Raw genomic sequence first — 24,151 nt, forward strand, 5'->3', positions numbered from 1 at the left:
GGTATTTTAATCTGATTCAATTCAAACAAAGAGTATTGAGAAAAAGCGTTTTTCGAATTGTCCGTAATATGTATATTAGAGCCAACTTAGCAATGAGGATAGATGAACAGTTTTTTTTATCGCCATCGCAAATGCTCTGGAGATCGGTTTTTTTTACGCTGGATCAATTGAAATGCTTCCGACCAATCAGAAAGCATTTTGGTGTTCTCTCGGTGCACATTCGAAATTTATTTTCATCCATTCACTTTTTTTTTTGCAATCCCCATGATTCCTTTTATGTGTGAGCGTGATTTATTGCAGTCATTCTTCATATGGGATATTAACTTTAAAACATTTTCATTGCCAAATGGTTCCACCGTTCGTCGCTCGCTTTGGGTTTTTTGCGCCCGCACACTGCACTATTTACACGTTCCTACTGTATAATCTCTGGAGATCGATTTTGCCTTCGCTCCTACCTAGGGTTAAAACCATATTTCTCTGCTTTATTTGGCATTCTCTATATATATATTACGTTAAAATTGCTTCACAAAGCGATTCAACTCTGAAGTTGTTGGTTCCTATCAGGGGGATTCCCTGTTACTCCGATCCCTAGATTGGTACTAGTTTTTGCAGCATCCGGTACAAGTGCCACTACCACTAGCACAATTGCTGCCGCCGACAGTTGTTACAGTAGTACCAATGTTCGAAACACAATATTACACCAAGGATGAGAGTGGTGGTCGTGGAGGGCTTCCGCCACGCGCCGCCGCCGCCGTGTAGTACAGCTGTTGGGAGTGGGGATGTGGTGGGGGTGGGACAAACCCACCGGCAGCCCCCTCATGGTACAGAACGGGCACGCGGACCAGTCTTTGGGCCGCATGCGCCATGTTCGCCATATTGGCTGCCTCCAGTTCTGCTGCCAGTTGCCGTTTCCATTTGTTTCTACGGTTCTGGAACCAGATTTTCACCTGCGTCTCCGTTAGCCGAAGGGATGCTGCCAGACCGGCGCGCTCCGACGAGCTGAGGTACCTGGTAGGTAGGGAAGAGATAACAAGAAGCACAAGTAAGAAGACTGCGTTGTACGGGTTGTAATGAGATGAGGGCTGAAATTGAAAATCGATAGAATTGATTGCAGTTTGAATGCTGTTCTGTTTCACGTTCGGCTTGACAGGGCGCTCACTAGTGTCTACTGGAAGAAAGTTAATGGATTCCTCTGTCGAATCGGACGCATCGCTAGCCCAGGGAAATTTTAAATTTTTTGTCGTAATTTCGATTGCTCGTGTGCGATAGTTTTGTAAGTGAATTTTCGAGCATAACGCCACCGGTCAAACATCACATATACTTGAAACAAATGAAATCAATGTTTTTACGATTAATGAATGCAAAAATGTGTTTTTTACGATTAATACATGAAAAATTGAAATAGATTACTACATATTTTAACCATTCAGTTTCTTTTCTATCATTTCGAACACGTTGTTAACAGCATATTACATTTTGAATGCCGTTGCAGTTCAAAATTGTCACAGGTGAGTTGATTCCACCTGCTAAATATATAACGCATTAATCGAGTCAATAGAAGATTGCAACGATTTTTGTTTAAAACTATCAATAATATTCAATGTAACTGATTAGTACTATACCAGGGGGGTGAGTGTTTCATTTTACTAGCATGATACACAATCCCCAAACATCGGATTCCAATAGCGTCTCAGCCTCTAGCTGTTCTGCCAGTTCGCTGTTGGAGTTTTATGTCGTCAAAAACGCAGCTCACTACGACATTTCTACGTTTGCCCAATTGGCGGCTTAAACTCTCGACGGGACTTTGGACAGCTTTCTGTGCGACGACGCATACTTCCCTTGGGCTAGCCTCGCGTCAGAGCCCTGTTGCACTTCTACTGGACGCTCATGTACACTTCATTGCTCTACGACTACTCGTTCTCTGTTGCTGCTGTTTGAGCTCTCCTGGTTGACCAGTTAGATGCCGAGGTCGGTCCAGCGATTCCGGTTCACTGGCACTCCGACGACCTAATACTGATTTATGACGATCGATGCTGCTCGGTCTAGTCCCAGACGGTGGAGCTAGCCTACTTCGGCTACGCGCTTCTTCATGCTACGATACTGGCCGGTGGAGTGCCGAAGTCGGTCCAGCTATTTCGGTTGGAGGATGGCTTCCGGTTCACTGGCGCTTCGACGATTCAAGCCGGTGATACGCTACGTACAACTCATAGTAATCCCCTGCGGTGGATCTATCCTACTCATGCGAAGATTTCCAGTGGTGGGAAGCTTCCGGTTCACATGCGCCCCGACGTTCATTTGCCGGTGCTGTTTCGCGAATTATTCAGCTAGACCCCGGCGGTGGATTCAATTTACCCCGACTCGACGTTGGTCGGCCAAGTACCAATAATTCCTGCCTCCTCGATATTTGGACTGGCCGGTCAATGTGGAGACTCTGCGTGTCCGAATCTGTGTAGATATTTCCAGAAGCATCCATGGTCTGACACAAATTAAGTCAGGAAGAAGTTAACTTCCCCATGTTTTCTGGTCGTCCATACCGACACGTTAGGAATGAGCCTGTGGGTCCACCTTCCTTTCTCCGAGTAATTCCACTCCTGCCGCCACTTAGCCATTGTATCCAATCTAATGGTGTTCCTCACATTCCTACACACTTAAATTATTTTACGGATTCCTGTGAATTCTCAACAGCTAAACAGTTCGGTAAAATAAATTAACACTTCAGTCGTCGCGCTGTTGTATTTTGTACAACACCGCTGAAAAAACCTCGCTTTTCGTTCACAACAGCAGCGCGGTGGTTCTGAAGGTGGCGAACCGCGCGACGACTGGAAGGTTAACGGAGTACACCCGATTCTGTTTTTGCACGGATTTTTTTACACGGCCGTGCAAAAAAAGTTTCCATGCATTTTTTTCCACCAAAACCTTATTTTTGCATGAAACGTCGAGAAATGGTGTTACTTTTTTTGCACGGTTTTTGAAATTTTGAACTGAAAACTTTTTTTTTGCACGGTACGCATCCCCCGTGCAAAAACAGAATCGGGTGTACGGTAAATTTTTACAGTATTCCGTGAAAAATCACCGGAATCCGTAAAATTTCGACGGAATTACGGTGTTTTATTTCACCGAACTGTTCAGCTATTGAGATTACGGTGAAATTCACCGTAAGAGCTTAGTGTGTAATGTCCCTTTGCTGGTAGCATGCGATGTCCTCAGCTAGAGTGATGCAGATGGGGATCATTCCGGCGACAAAGCACACTGCCCCCGATGATATTGTGCGGTAGGCACACGCAGCCCGAATAGCCATGAGCTGTTGAACGCGTTCTTAACGTCTATCGTTACCACTGCGCAGTATCGATTGCCTCTCCTCTTCTGCTTGGACGCTTTCTCCGCGAACGCGATGACTGTCCGAATAGCATCCACCGTCGATGTCTTTTTACGGAATCCAAACTGCCGTTTCGACAATCTGTTCTCGCTTTCCATGTATATCGTTAGCCTGTCGAGGATGATCTTCTCCAGCAGTTTGCCAAAAGTATCCTGCAAGCATATTGGTCTATTTGAAGCTGGATCTGTTGGCGGCTTTCCTGGTTTTGGCAGCAACACCATCTACTGCACCTTCCATTTGTCTGGAAAGCAGCCTTCCGCTAGACACTTCTGAAACGCTGTCCTGAATATGACTGCGAACGTCAAGATTGCTGCCCTTAGCGTTACGTTAGGGATACCATCTGGTCCGGGAGCTTTAATCAGCTTCAATCTTTTCGCAACCGTTATCAGCTCGGCGTGTGACACTTGGAAACCGGCATTTTCTTCATCTCCGTCAGCGTACGGTGTGGGTGGCCACGTGGTGGGAGCATGCGAAGGAAAAGGACCGTCCATTATCACCTTCAGTTTGTCGAGGCACATTTCAGCAGGGGTAACTGGGCCCTTGATCTTTGCCATCACTGCTCGATAGGCGTTTCCCCAGGGATTTGCGTCAGCTTCCCGGCACAACTCCTTGTAGCAGTTCGTTTTACTCGTCGTTGTCTCCCGTTTGAACGCAGCTCTGGCCAATCGGTAGGTCGCTTTACGCTCTTCCATGCTGACTTCGGATCTAGCTCTCTGCACGCATCTTCTAGCGCTTAAGCAGGCTGCGCGAAGAGTGCTGAGTCTGTCGTTTCACCAGTAAGCAGGACACCGCTGATTCCATGGCTCCAATTTTCTCGGCATCGTTACAAGACACCAACACGTTAATGCTTCCAGTGGGTAGTTATGTCCTTTGAAGGAAGCACCACACTAGACAACGGACTAGCATGCAATTCCCAGTGGCACAGTCCAAATACATTCTTGACGAAAAGTTTTCCGAACTGAAGCGGGAATCGAACCCACACTTCTTGACTCGATGCGGCTAATTGCTTGATAACACTAACCGCACGACCGCGAAGCCCACAAGATGCGTCATACGCTCTCGCCAACGCTTCTGTCAGCTCTCCTGCATCCATGTTTGGAACGTCGCTTACTGCTCGGAGTGCTTCGATGAAAAGATCCTTGTCGAAATGCTTCGTCTTTCACCTACGTTCTCTATTGCTTCTCTGCCATACTGCACAACTTCTCTGGCCAACGCAGTAATGGATCCTTTGGTGGTCACTGTGGGTTTATTCTTCGCTAACTCTTCAGTTCATATTGGTGATCAGCGACGGGCTCCAAAGGTCACGTCAATGATGTATTCCCTACCGTCTTTGCGGAATGTCCCTAACCGTCGTTGCACAGCCTTACGTCGAGCTTCACTAGTACTTCCAGCAAACTGTATCCTCTCTGGTTGGTCAGTCTGCTACCCCACTCCACGGCCCAAGCATTGAAGCTTGTCGGTTAACACATCCAACATCTGGGTGTACTGCTTCTGCGTCCACCTGTGGTGGGGGGGGTTTGTTTTTGTGGCGTAACAGCTGCACACGAAGATTCCGTTGATTTGAACGATCACGAAATCCTCGTAAGAGCGTTCGACTACTTCTTGAATAGGGAATCAACTTGAATCACTGTAGTTTCTGCTCTGTCTGCTACCCAATTGTCGTTATAGGGAGGAACCCGATACGGTTCTGCAATGATCGCAATGTCGCACTTTGTTTCCGTTGTAGACTGCCACAACAGCTGTTGTGCGGCGTCGCAATGATTGAGGTTCACCTGCGCAATCTTCATCATCATTGCTGCCCTGCCTTCGCCTTCTGATATTTGGGGCACTTGAAGCCACCCGTTGTATGGGCGTTACCTTCCTCCACCTTATACTGCATGCACCTAGGTGTCTTCAGGCAGTCCCTGCCAACGTGACCTTTTTCACCACATTTCCTGCAGTGTTCGGACCTGTCCGGGCCTTTGCAGTTTATTGCCCGGTGGCCGAAATCCATGCATTTGAAGCATCTCTCCACCGAATTTGTCTCCCGAGGGATCAGTTTCAGCGGGCAAACACCTTGATCTTACCAGCCTCGACGAGTTTTTTGGCTGCTGCGACTGGTAATCGGATTGTCGCTATTTGCATACCCCCGTACGCTCTCCTCAGCCGGATTGACTGCGGTGCTTCTTCCAGGTTGCATCGAGATAACAGTGCACCCCTCACGTCGTCTTCTGTTGTCGACGGATCTTTTTTGAGCTCAAAGAGCATGTCACCTGTGCGCCTGGTTCTCACCACGTTTTCACCCAACTCCTTCAGCTCCGGATTTACCCTCACTCTCCTGAGAATCGCCGCTTAGCTTGTTTTGTCACTTGCCTCAATGACAAGTGCATCGCCCCTGAACTTCTCGCGAAGTGACCGTACTTTTCTTTCTTCTTCGGTTCCTTTTTTGCCTCTTCCTCCTGTCCTAGTGTAACCCGGTTGACCTCTTGGAGGGCCAGGATCCACGGGTGGTCACTGCTTGTGAGGAGCTCAAGTCCGCAAGATTTTTAGAGAACCCGTTTATGTTCCACTGCAGGCAAAATTTAGCTGGTTCCGGTAAAGCTGGAGTGGTGTTTGCGCTTGGAGTTTGGTTGCAAGTGGTGTTGGTGAACGGAAAGACCAAATCCCTGCCAGTGTTAGATCCTGATGCTGAATTAGCAATGAGCGGCGGAGATCCGATGGCAGTTGAATGGGATCGGATGTTATTTGGATCGGTATCGCTCTCGGTGCATGAACAAAACAGAGCTCCACAAATGGCATGCCCGAAAATTGTGCTCACCTAATGCAGGGATGTCCCGATCGCAGGAAAAAGGGGCTTGCAAGGGGCAATAATCGATGGGTTGGGTTGCTGAAACTAAGTGCTTGGATGATTATGTGTTTGAAGGTAGCTTCACATCTCACGTTGTCCTTTGGAGTAGCGGGTAGAGCCCGATGTGTCCCGAGAGCTTGCAAGCCTTGACTTTCCATGTTGTCCAGATTGAAAGCGACCGCAGTGGAGAAAGGTGCTAAGAGAGCATCAGAAGAGCGTACGATGGGCTATCAGGGTATTGAATTGAGAAATATCCTGGAGAGCACTCATCAAATAAAGCTCTGCCTCTGGAATTTCTTTGCGAATTATTCCATGAGCGATTGAAGTCACCAATGACGAAAAATGTTGACTCTTGCAAGTTAATTTTCGCAAGTCAGTTTGAAGCAAATTAACTAGCTGCCAAATGCATTGGCAGCTATGAAAGTATATTAACCAAGCTGAGTTTCAGTTGAAATACCCAAAGTTTTAAAAAATTTGGTTTCAAATGACAGAAAAGTTGATGTTTTATGTGGCTATGAATGATGATAGCAACTCCACCACAAGCACCATCCGGTCGATTATTCTATTCTATTGTAGTCTAAGTGATTGCACAGCCAATATGGAAATACCTTTTCTTGTCAGCATTAATATCTGCAGTGTATCAACGATATAATACAAATATTAGGGCTAAAGAAAGTTGCCAAAAATCACGATGATCAGGTTATTCAAGAATGAATTAAAAATTCAATGCCATATAAACGCATTTTTTGTCGAGTAGAGTAGAGTAGAGTAGAGTAAAGTAGAATAGAGTAGAGTAGAGTAGAGTAGAGTAGAGTAGAGTAGAGTAGAGTAGAGTAGAGTAGAGTAGAGTAGAGTAGAGAAGAGTAGAGTAAATAAATAATTTCATAAATGCAACTCACCTTTTCATATCAAACGTCGACTCCAGCTGGAAAACTTGTGCCCTCGAAAACACGGTTCGAGTCTTCTTTTTCCGCTTCGATTGCATTGCACCGTTCGAATTGGGCGACGCCGAATCCGACGGCCTATCGCTACCGTCCTCGTCCTCCTCGATAATTTCCTGGCCGTCGTCATCCGATTCGCAATCATCGCCGCCGGTGCTGCCACTGCCTCCTCCCAGGCTACTTCCACCAGAGCCGAGCCCATTATGAGCACCTCCGATGGCACCGTGCGTATTGATGACACTTCCTCCACCGCCGCCTGAACGACCCGCACTTCCTCCACCCAGGCCACTTCCCATAAATGCAGGATGCGGCGGAGGTGTCTTGGATTGATGCGACGGAGGCGGCGTGAGCGATGGCGATTGGTTTTCCAATATGCCGCCTACATTATCTGTGAACGGAAAATACTCACAATCAATGAATAATGCGCTTTGGCTGCTGTGCTATTAACTTGGCAAGCATCGATCAATCGATTATTATCGCTTATTATGCTTACATGTCATAAATTCCGGGGTAAATACAACAGAGTACCTTATCATTATTGTTAATCAGTCAAATGATTGCTGTGACGCTCCAAACACAATCACTCTGAATTATAACAGTAATTATTTTCGGAACGATGGAATGTCGCAGTTTATTTTAAAACAGCAACCTCGTAAAATACAGAGCAAAAAGCAGTCAGTGGCACCACTTGAGGTGTATAACACAATTAAACAGGAGAGCGATTTTTTCCACCTCCATCTAAACTTGTCCGATTAGGAAGCCCCACGTCGAAGCCACTTCAGAAAAGAGTAAACGAACTAACCTTGCAAATAATTCACCACTCGGTTGAACCGAATTCCATACTTTCCCGACGGTGTGGTCGACCTGTGAGCAGAAGCTTTTCAGATCCAAGTAAACCGTTTTGTAGCTGAAGTGGCACACCTGAACGACCAATGGCGGCAAAAGTAGTTTGTTGTTGACAATAAAACTGCTTTTGAGGGAAGCCATATGGGGTTCAAATTTGGAGTGCAATTTTCTATCCTTTCCGCTTGGTAAGCGAAGTGTAGGAAAAATGTGAAGGTAGCCATTTCTCGATGATAAGCTTCTTAGCAAGTTGCCTTTTTTCCACCGCACCTGACAGCAATTTTGCTAACCGGTGACTGTCAGGTCTATTGTGGTGAACCTCGCCGCCTGCTACGGAGAAGCCCGTTCTCAGCCTGCTGCGACGACTGTGTCAGCAAACCGTTTAACACAACCTAATTGGTTGTCAACTATCAGTCGACCGGTGATTTTAAAGTGGAGCAAAAAGATTCGACTGTAGTCGTCTAAACGATGCTATCAGTTTTTTTTTAATCTTGAAAAGCACTTTTTCAAAACGTTACATCAAATTAAAATTCCAGGAGTAAAGCAATAAAAGCTGATCCTATTTGCATCCTTCCATGTCTACCTTTTAATTTCCAAACTCATTCTTTTCCATTACTATTATCTACTTTAGGGTACATGTACCTGTATTCACCATAATACCAGAATTTGTTACCCCAGATTACATATCGTTTTGCGACACAAGTATGCATAAATCGTTTAGTGCTAGGGGGTGCGAATTGGATATCAACAAGCAGCCAGGCTGCTGTCAAGCTGAACTTTTCATGAAAATAATTCGTGTGTACGGTCATAACTTAGTCACGCTAAAAAATGTTATGCATTTCATGTGACACAAGAACTTCCAACTTTTGAAAAAACGTTATACTTGGTCTTATTTATGCATAAGTTTATCGAAAGTCTGGTAAAATATATTTCTTACTAATGTACGCTCAGAAACTATCTGATTCAGCCGATTTAGTGTAGTGACCGGAGTGATCAAACAAGGCGCTTTGGGACTTGTGATTCTGATTTGATAAATATCGAGATGAGTGTTTAACGGTACAATATTGTAACACTAACCCTACTTTACAAAAAAAAAAAAATGCTTTCTTTTTCGTTCAGCTCCGGCCTACTCGAAGGTGCACCCAGCTAGAAAGCTAATTGGAAGGATTAGTTTAGTGAAACATGAGTTTATAAATGCCATGCTGCTTCGAGCCTTCCCAGTTCCTTTCCCGACTGGCCAAGCTAAAGTGAACAACGGTTGCATGCCCGTGTTCCTCATTTAAAGGGTTTCAGGTTACGTGGAACGATGCCAATCCGGCTTGCCCTCTTGTGTCTATCGATTAGCTTCGGTCGTCCACAAGTTGCTGGTTGAGCCCAATTCAAACAAGCGCGAACACAGTCGCTTTCCCGGAATGTCCGGATCGTTCGAAGTGCCGGTAGTGCGAGGCAAGTATTGAATGTTTGTTTTATGATTTAATAATATGTATGTCATTGTTTAAAACATGTTGAATAGAGCAATTGATTTTCAAATAATGATGACAAGATGTAAGAAAGGATTTCACGTTGAATAATGCAAAAAATACATATGTTTATTAATATTAATTAACAGACAATGTACAATCAAATTATATGCAAAAGGCAACCCAATTGCGGTATTTCTGCTGAAATGGCAAATTTAGCATGTGTAAAAGATGCATCAAGCATTGGATAAGGCAAAAGTTATATTCTATGATGAATTGAGACATCACGTACACTTTGCAATTCGATTAAATAGACAAATTGAAGTTAAATTTTCGAAAAAAAAAATCACACGGTTTCTCAGTGAGAATCGAACTTACGACTCCCAACTAATTAGAAGCTGAGAGAGACTCGCGAAGAGGAAAAATATCAACGTCATATGCAGCCCAGATTCCGCTGTCACGAAACGTCAAATGCAGCCAGTCACTTCTATGGCTGAAAAATTGAAAAGTATTGTATTCAAAATAAACTTTTATTAAAAACCTCGGTCAGCGGAGTAGTTTTTCCAAAGATGCTGATAATTCTTAACACAAGATTAGTTATTTATAATATATGCTACATTTGCTGGCATGAAATTTCACTCAAAATGCCTTTTATGCTCCGGTGTGATGCATACGCAATAGTTTTTTGCTGAGATGGTCATGTGAAAGCTTGAACGGATTGCGCAAGATTGATGTACACATTGAGTGGAATAAAAAAAACTCAGCAATCGCAGAAAAAGAAGACCGTCTCCGCGAGTCTCGTCTCAGATTAGACGGAGCGCGAGAAGATAAAAAGCTTGTTCTTCATACAAAGTGTAGATTTTCTGTTAATATATGGATGAAGATATTTTATATACTTGTTACATTCTGTTTGAATGCCCTCAATGTGATTTTTGAAAGATATTTTTTTATCTAACATCTCACAAATTTGTAGGCTGACGATTTCGGCAACTTCTTATTCTTATTATTATTGGCATTACGTCTCCACTGGGTCAAATCCTGCTTCTCATTTTTCTTTTTGTTCAGCTTTCTTTGCTTTCTTTACCAAAGCTGACATTTTTCGCATTCGTATATCGTGCGGCAGGCACCAGGGCATAGAATTTAGGACAATTTCCATTACGAAAAAAATCTGGAACGACCGGAAATCGAACCCAGACACCTTCAGCATGACTTTGCTTTGCAGCCGTGGACGTAACCACTAGGCTAAAGAAGGCTTCATGTTTTATTTTATCTAGAAATCACCATTACCACCAATTTAACAACACCACTTACCGTTGGTCGGGCTGTGAAATGGCATCCGATGCGAGGCTGGGGGCCAAGGCCACCCCGGGGGAAAAACCGCCGCATACCGATTGGCTATCGCGCTCCAGTGGGACATGATTCCTAACCTGTAAGATGGAAACCAAGAACAGACAAAGAAAGACAACATCAGAAATCGAGGTAAAATCAACAAAAGCCATAACGGAACATTACCCAACCCAACCTCCGAAGGGCGGAGTAATTAAGCGCAAAGATTCTACAAAATAAACCACTCAAAATAGTCAAGAGGCCAAGAGCTTCAACATCCCTCCGCTTCACGTTCTGTGGCTTTTCGCCCGACTCACGTTCGATACCGGCAACTCGACGATGGTGGTGACTGAATATTGTTATAATAGATCTTAATACCTATTCCCTCGGGGGTATTAGCCGCACGATTTTCTACTTGGCACAACAAAAGGGGATGATGGAAGTTAGGTAAATACCGCTTCGAACGCATCAGAGCGAATAACTGGAAGCAGGGCTGTGATTGTTGTTCCGCACCCGGCCACCCCTTCGATACCTTCGATTCCGGAAGCAAAGCCTTGCTGTTCCGGCAGTGTCGTAATCAAGGGGGGCAGGGTCACCATCAAACTTAGAATACCCCCACCCAATAAAATAGTTGAAGAAGAAAATGTTGCACATATATTCCCAAAATTTCTGGATGATCAGTGTTTAACAGTCAATGTCTATATCATCTCAGCTTCTTGGCATTACGTCCTCACTGGAACAGAGTATGCTTCTCAGCTTCATGTTCAATGAGCACTTCCACAGTTATTCACTAGAGATGGTCGGGTTTCACATTTTTCAAACCCGAACCCGACCCGTACCCGACTTATTTTATTCCTTCAAACCCGGACCCGACCCGAACCCGAGACAAAAATTGAAAAGCAAACCCGGACCCGACCCGAACCCGAAAAATTTCCGCTGTTCAAACCCGAACCCGACCCGAAACCCGAAAATATTTTCCAAGAAAAACCCGAATAGAACCCGAGATTGAAAAGATGATAAATTCATCGTTTCTGATACATTGGGATGCTTTTGGGTTGTTATTTTGTGAACAATTCTCACCAAACCCGACCCAAACCCGACTTTTTTCAAGCCCGAACCCGACCCGTACCCGATATTTTTTTAGCGTTCAAACCCGACCCGAACCCGAACCCGAAAAAAAAAACTTTCAAACCCGAACCCGACCCGAACCCGACCATCTCTATTATTCACTGAGAGCTTTTCAAAGTTGCTATTTTCGCATTCGTATATCATGTGGCAGGTACGATGATTCTCTATGCCCAGGGAAGTCGAAAAATTACGATAAGATCCTGTACCGACCCAGACACCTTCAGCATGGCTTTGCTTTGTAGCCACGGACTCTAACCACTCGGCTTAGGAACGACCCCTAGGCCCGATGACTTTTTACGCCTATGTATTCCACCGTCGTCCCCATCATCATGCCGGTAAACTTGGACGAAAACAAAGATGTTCTCAGAATACGACATTATCCGGAGGAAAGAAAAGGGAGAACCGCTCTCCATTAACAGTCAGTCTGTGAAGGTAGCTATAGCTAGTCGTCGTCGTCAGCAGCCATCATCCGGTAATGGTTTCCCTTTTGCAACAAATTTGCTACTGCCGTTCTCGGGAATGCCGTTGGTTGGTCAGGATATCTTTCGATCACGAATGAAAGAAACTGGTATTTCTTTTGGGTCACTCTTCTGGCTTTAATTACTGTACGAATTGAAATGAACACATCAGTGCTAAAGAAATTGCTTTGACTGTAAATCAATAAGTAGAATGAAGAACAAAATAATAAAATGGCCACGAAACTTTCAAGTAGTAGTTTATGCAAATGGTACACATTTACCTTTAAAATTCGAGTTCTATGCCAAATTGCGTAAAATATTTTTTATAATTCCGTTAAGCGCCAGGTGAGATTATTAGAAATTAGAATATCGAATTGCTTACATATTTATGTAATTTCTGGAAATAATTGTGTAATGTTATTCCTTACCATTGCGGCGTGGACCCATAGGGAGCTTGATGATTTTTCAGGGGTCCACGGAACTATTGTACAGTAGTGTCTTTTTGATTAAGGATAAACTTTCAGTGCTTGGAGGTTCAGGGCCATGATGAACAAACGTGGCCAAAAAGACATCCCATTATTCTCTGAAATGATGTCGTTTTTTAATTAAGTAGCTAAATCTCCTGTTTTTGCCCTTATTTTTCTTAATTCTTACATGTTTTTTTGATTTGTAGAAAACAAATTACATATCAACCATCAATGTTTTTGAGACATATGTAGCAAAATATAACTTCAGTCAATATTTAAGGCATTCAACATTTTTCGTATGATGCACAGCCAATAAGAAGTCCACCTTCATGGGAATTTATTCAAAGTTATTCTAGTATTTTCCTTGCTAACTGATGGCCTTTTGAATGTCAAACAAGGGGAGGGGACCAAGCACTTGGGAGAAATATACTATTGTTTTCATTAGATGAGAAATTACCTTACCTTCATTTCACATTGATCAGATCTGGTGAATGCTGTAAAATGCGAAAGATATGTAATAAATTTACTTTGGATTATCAATAAAAATCGATAAAAGTATCGAAAGATAGAAGAAGTGGACCAAGTGCTTATAATAACGAAAATGTAAAAATATTTCAAGAGATTTGTCAGATTTTTCGTTTTTTTGGTCCACTTTGGCTGGACGCATATTTGAATATTTCTGGTCTTCAATGCCCTAAATCTTAATTTTCAAGCTATAAATGCCACCGATTCCGGAATTGATTAAATGGATTATTGAAGAATTAACGATACTGGTGTCGAAGGATCTTGATAACCAGTTTATCCTAGAGATATGCACCCAGTTTAACCATGCAAGCATTAAATGATTGTTATTTTCCTAGAGATTGTTCAGTCAGAGTGAACCAACTCACTAAATGGCGGTCTTTAAAAAATCATTTAAAAAAAATGATCTAAAAATCGTTCTATCAGAGGTTTGGATTATGACTTTTCATGATTATCACTTCACATTATATTATTTGAAAAAAAAACACAAAGATGTGAAAAAAATTTGAACTAAAATTTTTACGAGTTAAAAATTACAAAGCGTTTGAATTAATGCCCATTTTTCTCAAAATATTAAAAATATTACTTGGTCCACTCTGACTTAACGCCGACCATGTCAAATCCAATATGATTTATGCCTACATAACTGCCTCGATAGAAGAGAAAGGAATATTTTCTGCAAAACTTGATGAGATTCTCGTTTTAAAATTTTTGGCAGATATTGTTCAAATCATTGCCATCATTGCGATGGTATCTGTATATAGCTTGCAATTTGCTTGTTGGATTATTTGGAAAATTCCTTGAAAATTGCGTTTCTTATAAGATTCTTGGTATTATATTTAAAAAAAATCGTACAGACACTTGGGTTCTCTTTTTCATAATGATTACTTGTACTGGGGAAAATGTAAGAAATACATTTATTCCCCTTTTGATCTATTCAGGTAACTTATAGTCACTTGAGAGACCTTTCAAGACGACTTTGAACAAACGTTCAGTTTTGTCGTCATAAGTAAAAAAAATGTGCTTCTTCTCTTCAAGATGTTTGAGAAGAAGATCGCGATCTTTAAGAGTTTCCGGCAAAACGCGACAGTCTCCTTTCTTTGCGATTTGGAAGGAGACTCTGATTCCCCTAATGGAGTTAAAGACCTCCTGCCAAAATCCCCCAAATTCGGAACAACTGACCACGATAGGCGGCACTTTTGCTTCCTCACTGGACTCAAAGAGCCTGGGCTAGAGACTGCTTCGATTTGGTGTTCAGAAAATTTATCTAGAGCATCGTACTGATTGCTCATTTGGATGCAATTATTAACATTATCCATTTCACCCTTGGAAGAAAGTTCGCATTCCGGAGAAACGTCCTTTCTTCCATTGTTACCACGTTCAGTGACAGTTTTAAATCCCACTTTTATGGAAGGAAGTTGTGAGTTCAGAGATTGTTGCAACCATGTTTAGTGAATAAACGAAAGAAGACGTGACCTTCGAGAGGTTTATTTCCCAAGACGGTGTCTGTTCGATTACCTGAGCATCCCAACAGAGTGAACATTCCTAGAGCACCTTCTGTGCCGAACCACACTCTACACATTATTTTGTAAGTCTCCCAATTAACCTGAATAAACAAGTTCTGTACAATCATTCGAGTCAATCGGTCGCGTTTGATTTTACTCCCGAAACCGAAACCCGAAAAACGCAGAAAATTACAGTCCGCTTAGATCGGAAGGAACATTGTGGTCCTTCAACGACCGGATGTACGAAAAACCGGTGGATTACGGTTGTTGTGCCGCGTTTTTCCCGTGAAAATCCGATACGAACACTCCGCCATCGCGTTCGGCCGAGTGTAGCGACGTGCTTTTTTGCAAATGGCGGTCGCTTCGAACATTGAAATTCGATTCGAGCATTCGTCCGCTGTTGTCGGTCGTGTGTAGTGACGCGTTAGCTGCTGTGGCACGTGGCGGTCACTTCTGAAGAGGAAAGTAGACGATTGTGATTTGTGAGCATCAGATAGTGGATGTACCGCTAGCCGGTCGCGTGAAAAAATTGATTTAGTGAATTGAGCATTCGACCACTGCTGGCCGAGTGTAGCGACGCTAGCTGCAGTTGCACTAAGCGTTCGCTTCGAGTAAACCGTGAGCATCCTTTGGATGTGACGCTCAGCCGTCTCGAAAGAACAAAAATCTCGAAGAAGAAAGTGCTTTTCCAACAAGTATCGGTGGAATTTGTTCTCACAAATGGCGGTCGTTCAATGTGATGTGATTCGCGACTGTGAAGAAGATGTTTGCCACACCACCGCCTAAGAAGGACAAGATTCCAAGAACACCGATAAGTGAACAAAAAGAAGAACAAAAGCGTAAAGAAGAAAATAAGAAGATGGAAGAGCAGTTGAAAGTGCTGGTTCATCAGAGAGGGGCAGTAAAAGGGAAGTTGACGCGTGTGTGTAGTGCTTTGCGGCATAGTGATGAAGAACCGAATCCGAACATTTTGAACGTTCACTTCCTGCAACTCCACCAAAAGACAGTGGAGCATTGCTATCGCGAGTACAACGACTTTCAGAACAAGATTTACGCGCTACCCCTCTCTGATGAGCGTCGTGCCGAGCAATGGGAAAAATATGTGGATTTTGAATCGCTTCATAATGACTTGGTCATCCGACTGAGTGCACTGATGGAGAAGGCAAATAAAGCGGCAGCCCCTGAGGTGGTTCCTATCTCCGGGATCGAACCGGGAGCGTCACAGCAGAAACCTTCACAGCATTTGATGTACCCAGCCCAGCCGTATCTGCCCCCGTTGCAAGTTCCGCTGCCGACCTTCGACGGGTCGTATGAAAAGTGGTATTCCTTCAAGTCGATGTTTACCACCGTGATGAATCGGCATCAGCAGGAAGAGCCGGCGCTTAAACTTTATCATCTTCGAAATTGCCTGGTCGGACAAGCAGCCGGTATCATCGACCAGGATCTGGTCAATAATAACGACTACGATGCCGCTTGGTTGGTGCTTGAACAGCGGTATGAGGATAAAAGAATCATCATCGACAAGCACATCGAGAATCTGTTTAACTTGCCGAAAGTTGGACAGGAAAATGTTGTGAACATGAGGAAGATGATCGACGTTTGCACGAAGAACGTTGACGCCCTGAGGAATCAAGAGTTACCTGTGGCTGGGCTTGGGGAACAGATGCTGGTGAACCTCATTGCTGCGAAGATGGACAAAAAGCTGCGGGTAGCGTGGGAAGCCCGCCAGAAGAAGGGAGTTTTGCCCACATATACGGCAACGCTGGATTTCCTACAAGAACAATGTCGAATCTATGAGAAGATCGACACGAAGCCGACGACGGAGAATGCCAAAACAAAGGTGACGAAAAGTCACACACTAGTGTCAACCCGTGAAGCAAAAAACGAACAAAAGTGTTCAGTGTGTAAAGCAACTCACGAACTCTGGAAATGTGAGTCTTTTAAGAACAAAAGTGTGAGTGAAAAATATGATGCTTTGAAGCGATGCGGTGCCTGCTTCGGTCCTATAACACTTCCCCGAATACCATAACCCCGAAAACCATTACCCCGAAAACTATTACCCCGAAAACCATTACCCCGAATGAAACGATTCCCCGAATGGCACATTACCCCGAAAACCAGTTCCCCGAATGACACATTACCCCGAAAACCACTGCCCCGAATGTCACGTTACCCCGAAAACCTGTTCCTCGGAAGAAACATTTCCCCATTGATGCTATCAAATATTTAAAGCTTCTAACATTTGCAAATCGAAACTTCACATTGATGAATGAAAAGGAAAAGCATACAAATATATCTTTTATTTCAAATGTATTTCATACAATTTAGACGAATCTCCGTACTCGCACAGCATATCAACATGTTATATATAGCTACTAAGTAGATGATAAAAAAGATTTTGGAAGCATCAATACATCAGCAATCTTCCCATGAACACGAGTGCCATGAACGGACCATTTCTGAATCTTCTCAGTTCTAATAACTTTTCGTTAGCCTGTCTACGAATAGCAAGGATTTTGTTCTCATGCGTTGTACCAAACACAACGGCGAAATTAAAGTATGCAATTGATGACATTCGAGTAGATGAATGCTTTTTTATCATTAAATGCTTCGGTTCTAATCATAAACAAAACTGTTTCCATAGTAACGGTTTTGCTGTATGCAAAAATAATCATAGTAGACTAGCACTTTTAAATGTGAAAAAAAAACCATTACCTATAAGTCATTCAGTGCGACAAGTTCAATTTCAAGTCATGTCTTCGAGTGAATCCGAGGAGTTTTTCGGCTACTCCGCAAGCCCTGGACCAAGCTCGAAAGCAGCGGAAACGAAGGATTTCAAATTCATCCGAACGGCACGTGGTAAAGAAAAACTGCTCTACCAAGGATATTTTTACCACTTGAATAAAAAGGTAACGTCATTGCAAATATAGATATTTGATAGGATTACAAAATTAAATTTTTAATTTCAGAGTGAAGGTGTAACCTATTGGGACTGTGAATTCCGGAGAACCCCGACAGCAGCAGGACCATGCAAAGGACGTGCCATGCTCAGAGCTGACAAACTTAGCGTGAAAGGCACTCACAACCATGAGCCAAACGCTCTGAAGGCAGAAGTCTCGGAGTTTCGGTCTAAGCTACACACAAGAGCAGCTGAGAGCAACGAAAAGCCGGAAAAGGTTATCCGAGCAGTATCCGCAGGAACATCAGCAGAGGTAAGTTGGTTTTATGTAGTTTTTCGATTACAGCCTACTATTCACCGCTGTGAAAAATGATGTGGAAGCGTTGCCATAGCAACTGTTCTTCTGAACTAACTAGAATGTTTTTACACTACTTCTAGGTGCAATCTACAATTTCAAAAAACGCGCAGCGAAGAACTGTACAGCGATCTCGGAAAGGCGATATGCCAAAAGAGCCTCAGGACTGTGAGGACTTTGATGCTGTTGAAGAAAAATTCAAGCAAACGTTGGACGGAGAGTGTTTTCTTCAACAAAACTATGCAACCGAAAATGGTCGCATCATGTTGTTCACGACAAACGCACATATCAAGGTTTTGTCGATGGCAAAAATGTGGATCATGGATGGGACGTTTTCGACAGCGCCAAAACACTTTGCCCAAATATTTTCTATCCATGGGAATATTGGCGATGGTGCTGTTCGACGATACGTTCCACTGGTGTATATGTTGCTTCCTAAGAAAACCGAAGCCACTTACGAGTCTGCGTTCAGTAGCCTCACTACAATAGCAGAAAAACTTAACTGCCAGCTTGATCCAGACATGATTTTGATTGATTTCGAATTAGCTTCCATGAACGCTGCTCAAAGAGTGTTTCCAGATGCTAGTTTCCATGGTTGCTATTTCCACTTAACGCAGAATTGGTTTAAAAAAGTGAAGCAAATTGGGCTACAGGCCGAGTATGGAAATAGCTATCGATTGCAACTATTTTACAAGAAAGTTGTTGCAATGGCATTTCTTCCGGCTAATGATATCCCGGAAGCTTTTCAAGAGCTCAGGAAAAACAGTCCAGAGTCCATGAACGAATTCATGGACTACGTTTCTGAATTCTACGTGATCGGACGTAGAGTGCAGAACAAAAACTCGAACCGTGCACCCATATTTCCGCCAAAGCTGTGGTCTGTGTTTGACAATGTCAAAAATAATCTGCCTCGTACTTCGAATAATATCGAAGGCTGGCATTCGAAATGGAATTCGCTCTTGAAATGCGGCAATCCACCGTTTTATTCCGTCCTTCAACAGTTTCAGCTAGAAGAGAGAAACGCAAGTACAGAAATCCTACGTACTATACAGGGACAGCCAGCTCCTAAAAAAGTAAGAACTAATGTAGAAAGAGATGAGAAGTTGGCTAATATGGTTACTAATTATGATAGTGCCAATAAGATGGATTTCATCACTGGAATTGCTTTAGTATTGATTAACACATAATTTGGTTGTATTTTTAATGTAAAATGTAAAATGAATTCAAATTGAAAACAAATAAAAATGAATTGGAATTGAAATAAATATAACTTTTATTTTTTTAGAAAAACAAATTTATGCTTTAAATAATTTAAATAATTCTTATTTATTTATGATTTAAATAATCAATTACAACTGGTTGTTGCGGCACACAGTATTTACACTAAATATGCTATTTTCGAACATCGGACTACTTTTCAAGTTTGTGGTTTTACGATTGATGGACTAATTTTCATCAGTGTTTTTCCTTCTTTTGATCATAGGCTGTTCTTTCGATAGTTATACATAACTAGTTATCACCCGGCCAACATAGTTATTCTTGCTTAGATGTTTTAATATGATTTAATGTGTTGGAATTCGAGCATTCCCGAATCACCTATATTTATGTAGAATTCATCATGATTTTTATCTCATAAACCTTCCTTGCATGAAAACTAAGCATACGAAACAGACGCAGTGCAAATCGGATGATCCCTTCAAAGATATATAGGCTGTTATTTCAAGCTTGCACTGTTCAAATTGATTTTCAGCATTGTAACTGTGTAATATTTAAATTAAATCATTAATTTTTCCTTCTTTCTTCATAGGCTGTTCTTCAGAGTCGTCGTTTAGATTTCTGTTTGTTTTTCAAGCAAAGCCTATTATTTCAGCATCAATTAGATGAAAGAAAATCCTATGTTTAAAAGAAGGAAAAAACATCAATGAATAAAAAAATAAGAAAAAAAAACATATGTTTATTATAACATACGGACTTGTGCTTTTTGGGTCTACAGAGAAATAAAATTATTTAAATAAACTGTCCCTGATAACTATAGAAAGGCGAAATCAATTCCTGTTACTTTTGATTTACTTTGCTTTGAATTTAAGACAATTTTTGCAACGATAACATCCATTCCATGGCGATCAGGTTTATGAGGGTGAAGGGTAGTGTTTTACCATTGCTTGTATGAACAATTTGATGTCAATTTTTTGAATCATCATTTCGGGGTAAAAGTCTATTCGGGGAAACTGAATTCGGGGTAAAGGACTATTCGGGGTAATTGTTTTCGGGGTAACGGGCTATTCGGGGTAATTGTTTTCGGGGTACATGTTTTCGGGGTAGTGGACCGTTCGGGGTATTGGTTTTCGGGGTAATGGTTTTCGGGGTAATGGTATTCGGGGAAATGTTATAGGATCGCCTGCTTCAATTGTTTGATGAAAGGCCACCGCACCAACGCGTGTGCCTCGAACCATTCTTGTCGAGAGTGCGGCAAGAAACATCATACGCTGCTGCATGTCGACGACTCTTCCAAGAAGACTTCTTCAGCAAGGCCAACGGAAGCACCCACCCCAGAAGTGAAACCAAGTCCGACTCCGATTGACAGTAGCCCATCATCAGGAACTTCCACAACTCTGTGTACAAGTGTGGAAAGCCAAAAGAAGCAAACTTTGCTTTCGACTGCTGTGGTATTCGTTTACGGTAAGTGCGACACACCCTACCCATGCCGGGTGCTACTGGACTCCGCCTCGCAAATGAATTTCGTAACGGAGAGGTTTGCGAATCTACTTTCCTTGAGATTGGAGCCTGCTGATTATACGGTTAGTGGATTGAACGGCAACAATACACGAATTCGTCGTTTACTGCACACCACCGTGAAGTCCTGCCATGGAGAATATGCTGTTGATCTTGACTTGCTGGTGACTCCCCGAATCACTGGTGACTTGCCGGTGAAATCCTTCGACATTTCGGAATGGCCTATCCGCAACAAGGAAGTGTTGGCTGATCCGGCCTTCAACAAACGAGGACGCGTCGATATGCTGATCGGCGCCGAATACTTCTGGGAATTGCTGGAGAGTGACCGCATCGAGCTCGGCCCGAATCTGCCAACTCTAACGAACACCAAGCTTGGGTGGATCGCTGGAGGAGTAATCGCAAGCGACGAGCCAGTCGTTGCGCACACTTTCTGTCAGACTGCTGAGGATGAGCCGCTTATCGAGCTACTTAAGAGCTTTTACAACGTGGAAGCTTGTGACGAGATTCGCCTGCCTCCGAAGGCGGATGACGAGCGATGTTTGGAGCATTTCAGGCGCACTCACCGACGAACTGAAGAGGGAAGATACGTTGTGCAACACCCCTTCAACGAACGAAGACATGAGTTGGGCGATTCGCGTAGTATGGCGCTGCGACGCTATCTGAACCTGGAGCGAAAATTGGATATGCAGCCGGAATTGAAAGAGCAATACTCGCAGTTCATTCGAGAATACGAGCTGCTCTGGCATATGCGTGTGGTACAGGAGGACCCGTCAGAGAAACATAATTCGGTGTTTTATCTGCCCCACCACTGCGTATTGAGACCAACAAGCACGACGACCAAATTAAGGGTCGTATTTGACGGTTCTGCTAAATCGTCCTCTGGCGTTTCCATCAACGACGTTCTGATGACTGGGCCGACCATCCAGAACGACCTGATAGCTATCCTGCTTCGATTCCGGGGATTCCAGTATGTATTCACACTGGACATTCCCAAAATGTTTCGCCAGGTCGACGTGCGCTCAGAAGACACAAAATATCAGCGTATTTTCTGGCGCTACAATCGAGAGGAACCTTTGACCATTCGAGAGCTCACAACAGTCACGTATGGGCTGGCGCCATCACCGTTTCAAGCCACCATGGCGCTCAAGCAGACCGCTGAGGATCATGAGGATGAATTTCCTGAAGCTGCTAAGGTCGTCGAGAAAGGCACGTATATGGATGACATCCTGTCGGGCGCCGACACTATTGATGCGGCGTGTCAACTGCAACGAGAAGTAACAGGTCTATTAGCAAAGGGTTGCTTCGATGCTCATAAATGGTGCGCAAATCATCCTGACATACTCGAAGATGTTCCTGATGCTCTGCGGGGCAATTCGTTCGAGGTTACAGATGACAACTCGAAATTGATCGTGAAGACGTTAGGCGTAACGTGGAATCCAGCCGAGGATTGGTTTTCGGTGTCAGTCTCCGACGAACGCATCGACGACGTGACGAGAAGGAAGCTTTTGAGTCAGCTCGCAAAATTATTCGATCCACTGGGCTTCTTTGGTCCAGTGCTTACTACTGCGAAACTGATTTTGCGGGAGGTTGGTGAACTGCAGATTAGCTGGGACGAACCAGTACCCGATGAAGTTGAATCCAAATGGCGAAACTTGCGCAAGGAAATGACACTTCTGAACCAGATACAACTTCCCAGATGGATCTCGTGGAAAGGTCCGCTCCAACTGGAACTACATGGATTCTCGGATGCCTCCGACTTGGCCTACGGGGCATGCCTTTACGCTCGTGCTCTATTTCCGGATGGCTCCGTCAAAATGAGACTAATCTGCAGCAAGTCGCGCATTCTACCAAAAAAGAAGGCGAAGGAAAAGGCTATTACGACTCCACGTGCTGAACTGTTGGCGGCTTTGCTACTCGCTCGACTGGTCGTGAAGTTTTCAGACGCTACAGAGCTGGAATTTGCATCAACAAATCTCTGGAGCGACTCAAGAATTGTTTTGGCATGGATTGGGAAGCCGTCGCAAATGCTAAACATCTATGTGGCGAATCGGGTGAGTGAGATCCAAGGGCTCGTCCCTGATTGCTTTTGGCGCTACATACCTACAAACGAGAACCCCGCCGATCTGATATCCCGGGGAGAGCAACCGAAGAAGCTTGTCGCATCTAGTCTATGGTGGAATGGATCGCCTCTCCTCAATCGCGCTGTCGTCGAGGCAACGGAAGAAGCAGAAATTCCTGATGAAGAGCTTCCTGAAATGCGAGCTGGCGTCGTGCTGGCAGTGACGGTTCCCGTTCGGCGAATGATGATTTTTGACAGGGTGAGTAACTTTTCAAAAATCGTGCGCTACATGGCCTACTTCGCTCGCTTTGCGAGGTACATCAAATCGGGCAAAAGGGAAGTGATGAAGGGCCCACTCACTAGCGAAGAATCAATGCAAGCGATCCTGTTAGTAGTACGGTTGGTCCAACATGAAGCATTCCAGCCCGAAATACGTGCTCTGCAAGACGGTGCTGACACGAAGCACCGACTCAACGGATTGAAAGCGTTCCTGGATAAAGAAGACGGCATTCTACGGGTAGGCGGTAGGATTAAGCGAGCATTTATTCCTTACGACAGCCGCCACCAAATGATACTTCCTGCAAAGCATCCGATTACCGAAGCGCTTGTCAGATACTTGCATTTGGAGAATTTGCATATCGGACAGAAAGGACTGCTTGCGATTGTCCGACAGCGATACTGGCCACTAAACGTTAAGGCTACAATTCGCAAGGTAATTCGAAATTGCATAATCTGCTTCAAAGCAAACCCTCTGAAAACAACGCAAATAATGGGCGATCTACCGTCCTATCGGATTCGACCAGCTCCGGTCTTCACAAACACCGGCGTTGACTACGCTGGACCATTTTGGGTCAAGTCATCCTCTGCTGCGCGTAAACCTCTCATCACAAAGGCTTACGTGTGCCTGTTTGTGTGTATGCAAACTCGTGCTATACACCTGGAATTGGTCTCTGACCTGACGACGGATGCGTTCCTCGCAGCCTTGAGACGCTTCACAAGCCGACGAGGATATCCGAAAACGATGCGTTCCGACAACGCGACCAACTTTGTCGGGGCTAAGACAGAGTTGCACGAGTTGTGGCAGCTTTTCCAGAACCAGTGTTCCACCAAAAAGATCATAAGCTTCTGCACCGAGAAGGGAATGGAATGGTCTTTCATTCCGCCAAGGAGCCCTCACTTTGGCGGAATATGGGAGGCCGGGGTGAAGCAAGTCAAACATCACTTGACACGAATCGTCGGTGACCGGAAGCTA

General features: G+C 43.8%; 1 protein-coding gene across 1 annotated transcript in view; it reads right to left on the reverse strand.

The window, feature by feature from the left end:
* Positions 1-204: 204 nt before the first annotated feature.
* The window catches only part of LOC5563797 (homeobox protein Hmx), a 114,993-nt gene continuing 91,046 nt past the window's right edge, over positions 205-24,151 (reverse strand). Inside the window, exons 2-4 of the mRNA XM_021849484.1 lie at positions 10,759-10,874; positions 7,103-7,532; positions 205-1,008 (exon numbers count right to left, since the gene is read on the reverse strand). Coding sequence (XP_021705176.1) covers positions 696-1,008; positions 7,103-7,532; positions 10,759-10,874 — 859 coding nt within the window. The 3' untranslated portion in view covers positions 205-695. The remainder of the gene's footprint in view (positions 1,009-7,102; positions 7,533-10,758; positions 10,875-24,151) is intronic.

This window comes from Aedes aegypti, chromosome 1 (genome assembly GCF_002204515.2).
Source record: "Aedes aegypti strain LVP_AGWG chromosome 1, AaegL5.0 Primary Assembly, whole genome shotgun sequence".
Lineage (NCBI taxonomy): Eukaryota > Metazoa > Arthropoda > Insecta > Diptera > Culicidae > Aedes > Aedes aegypti.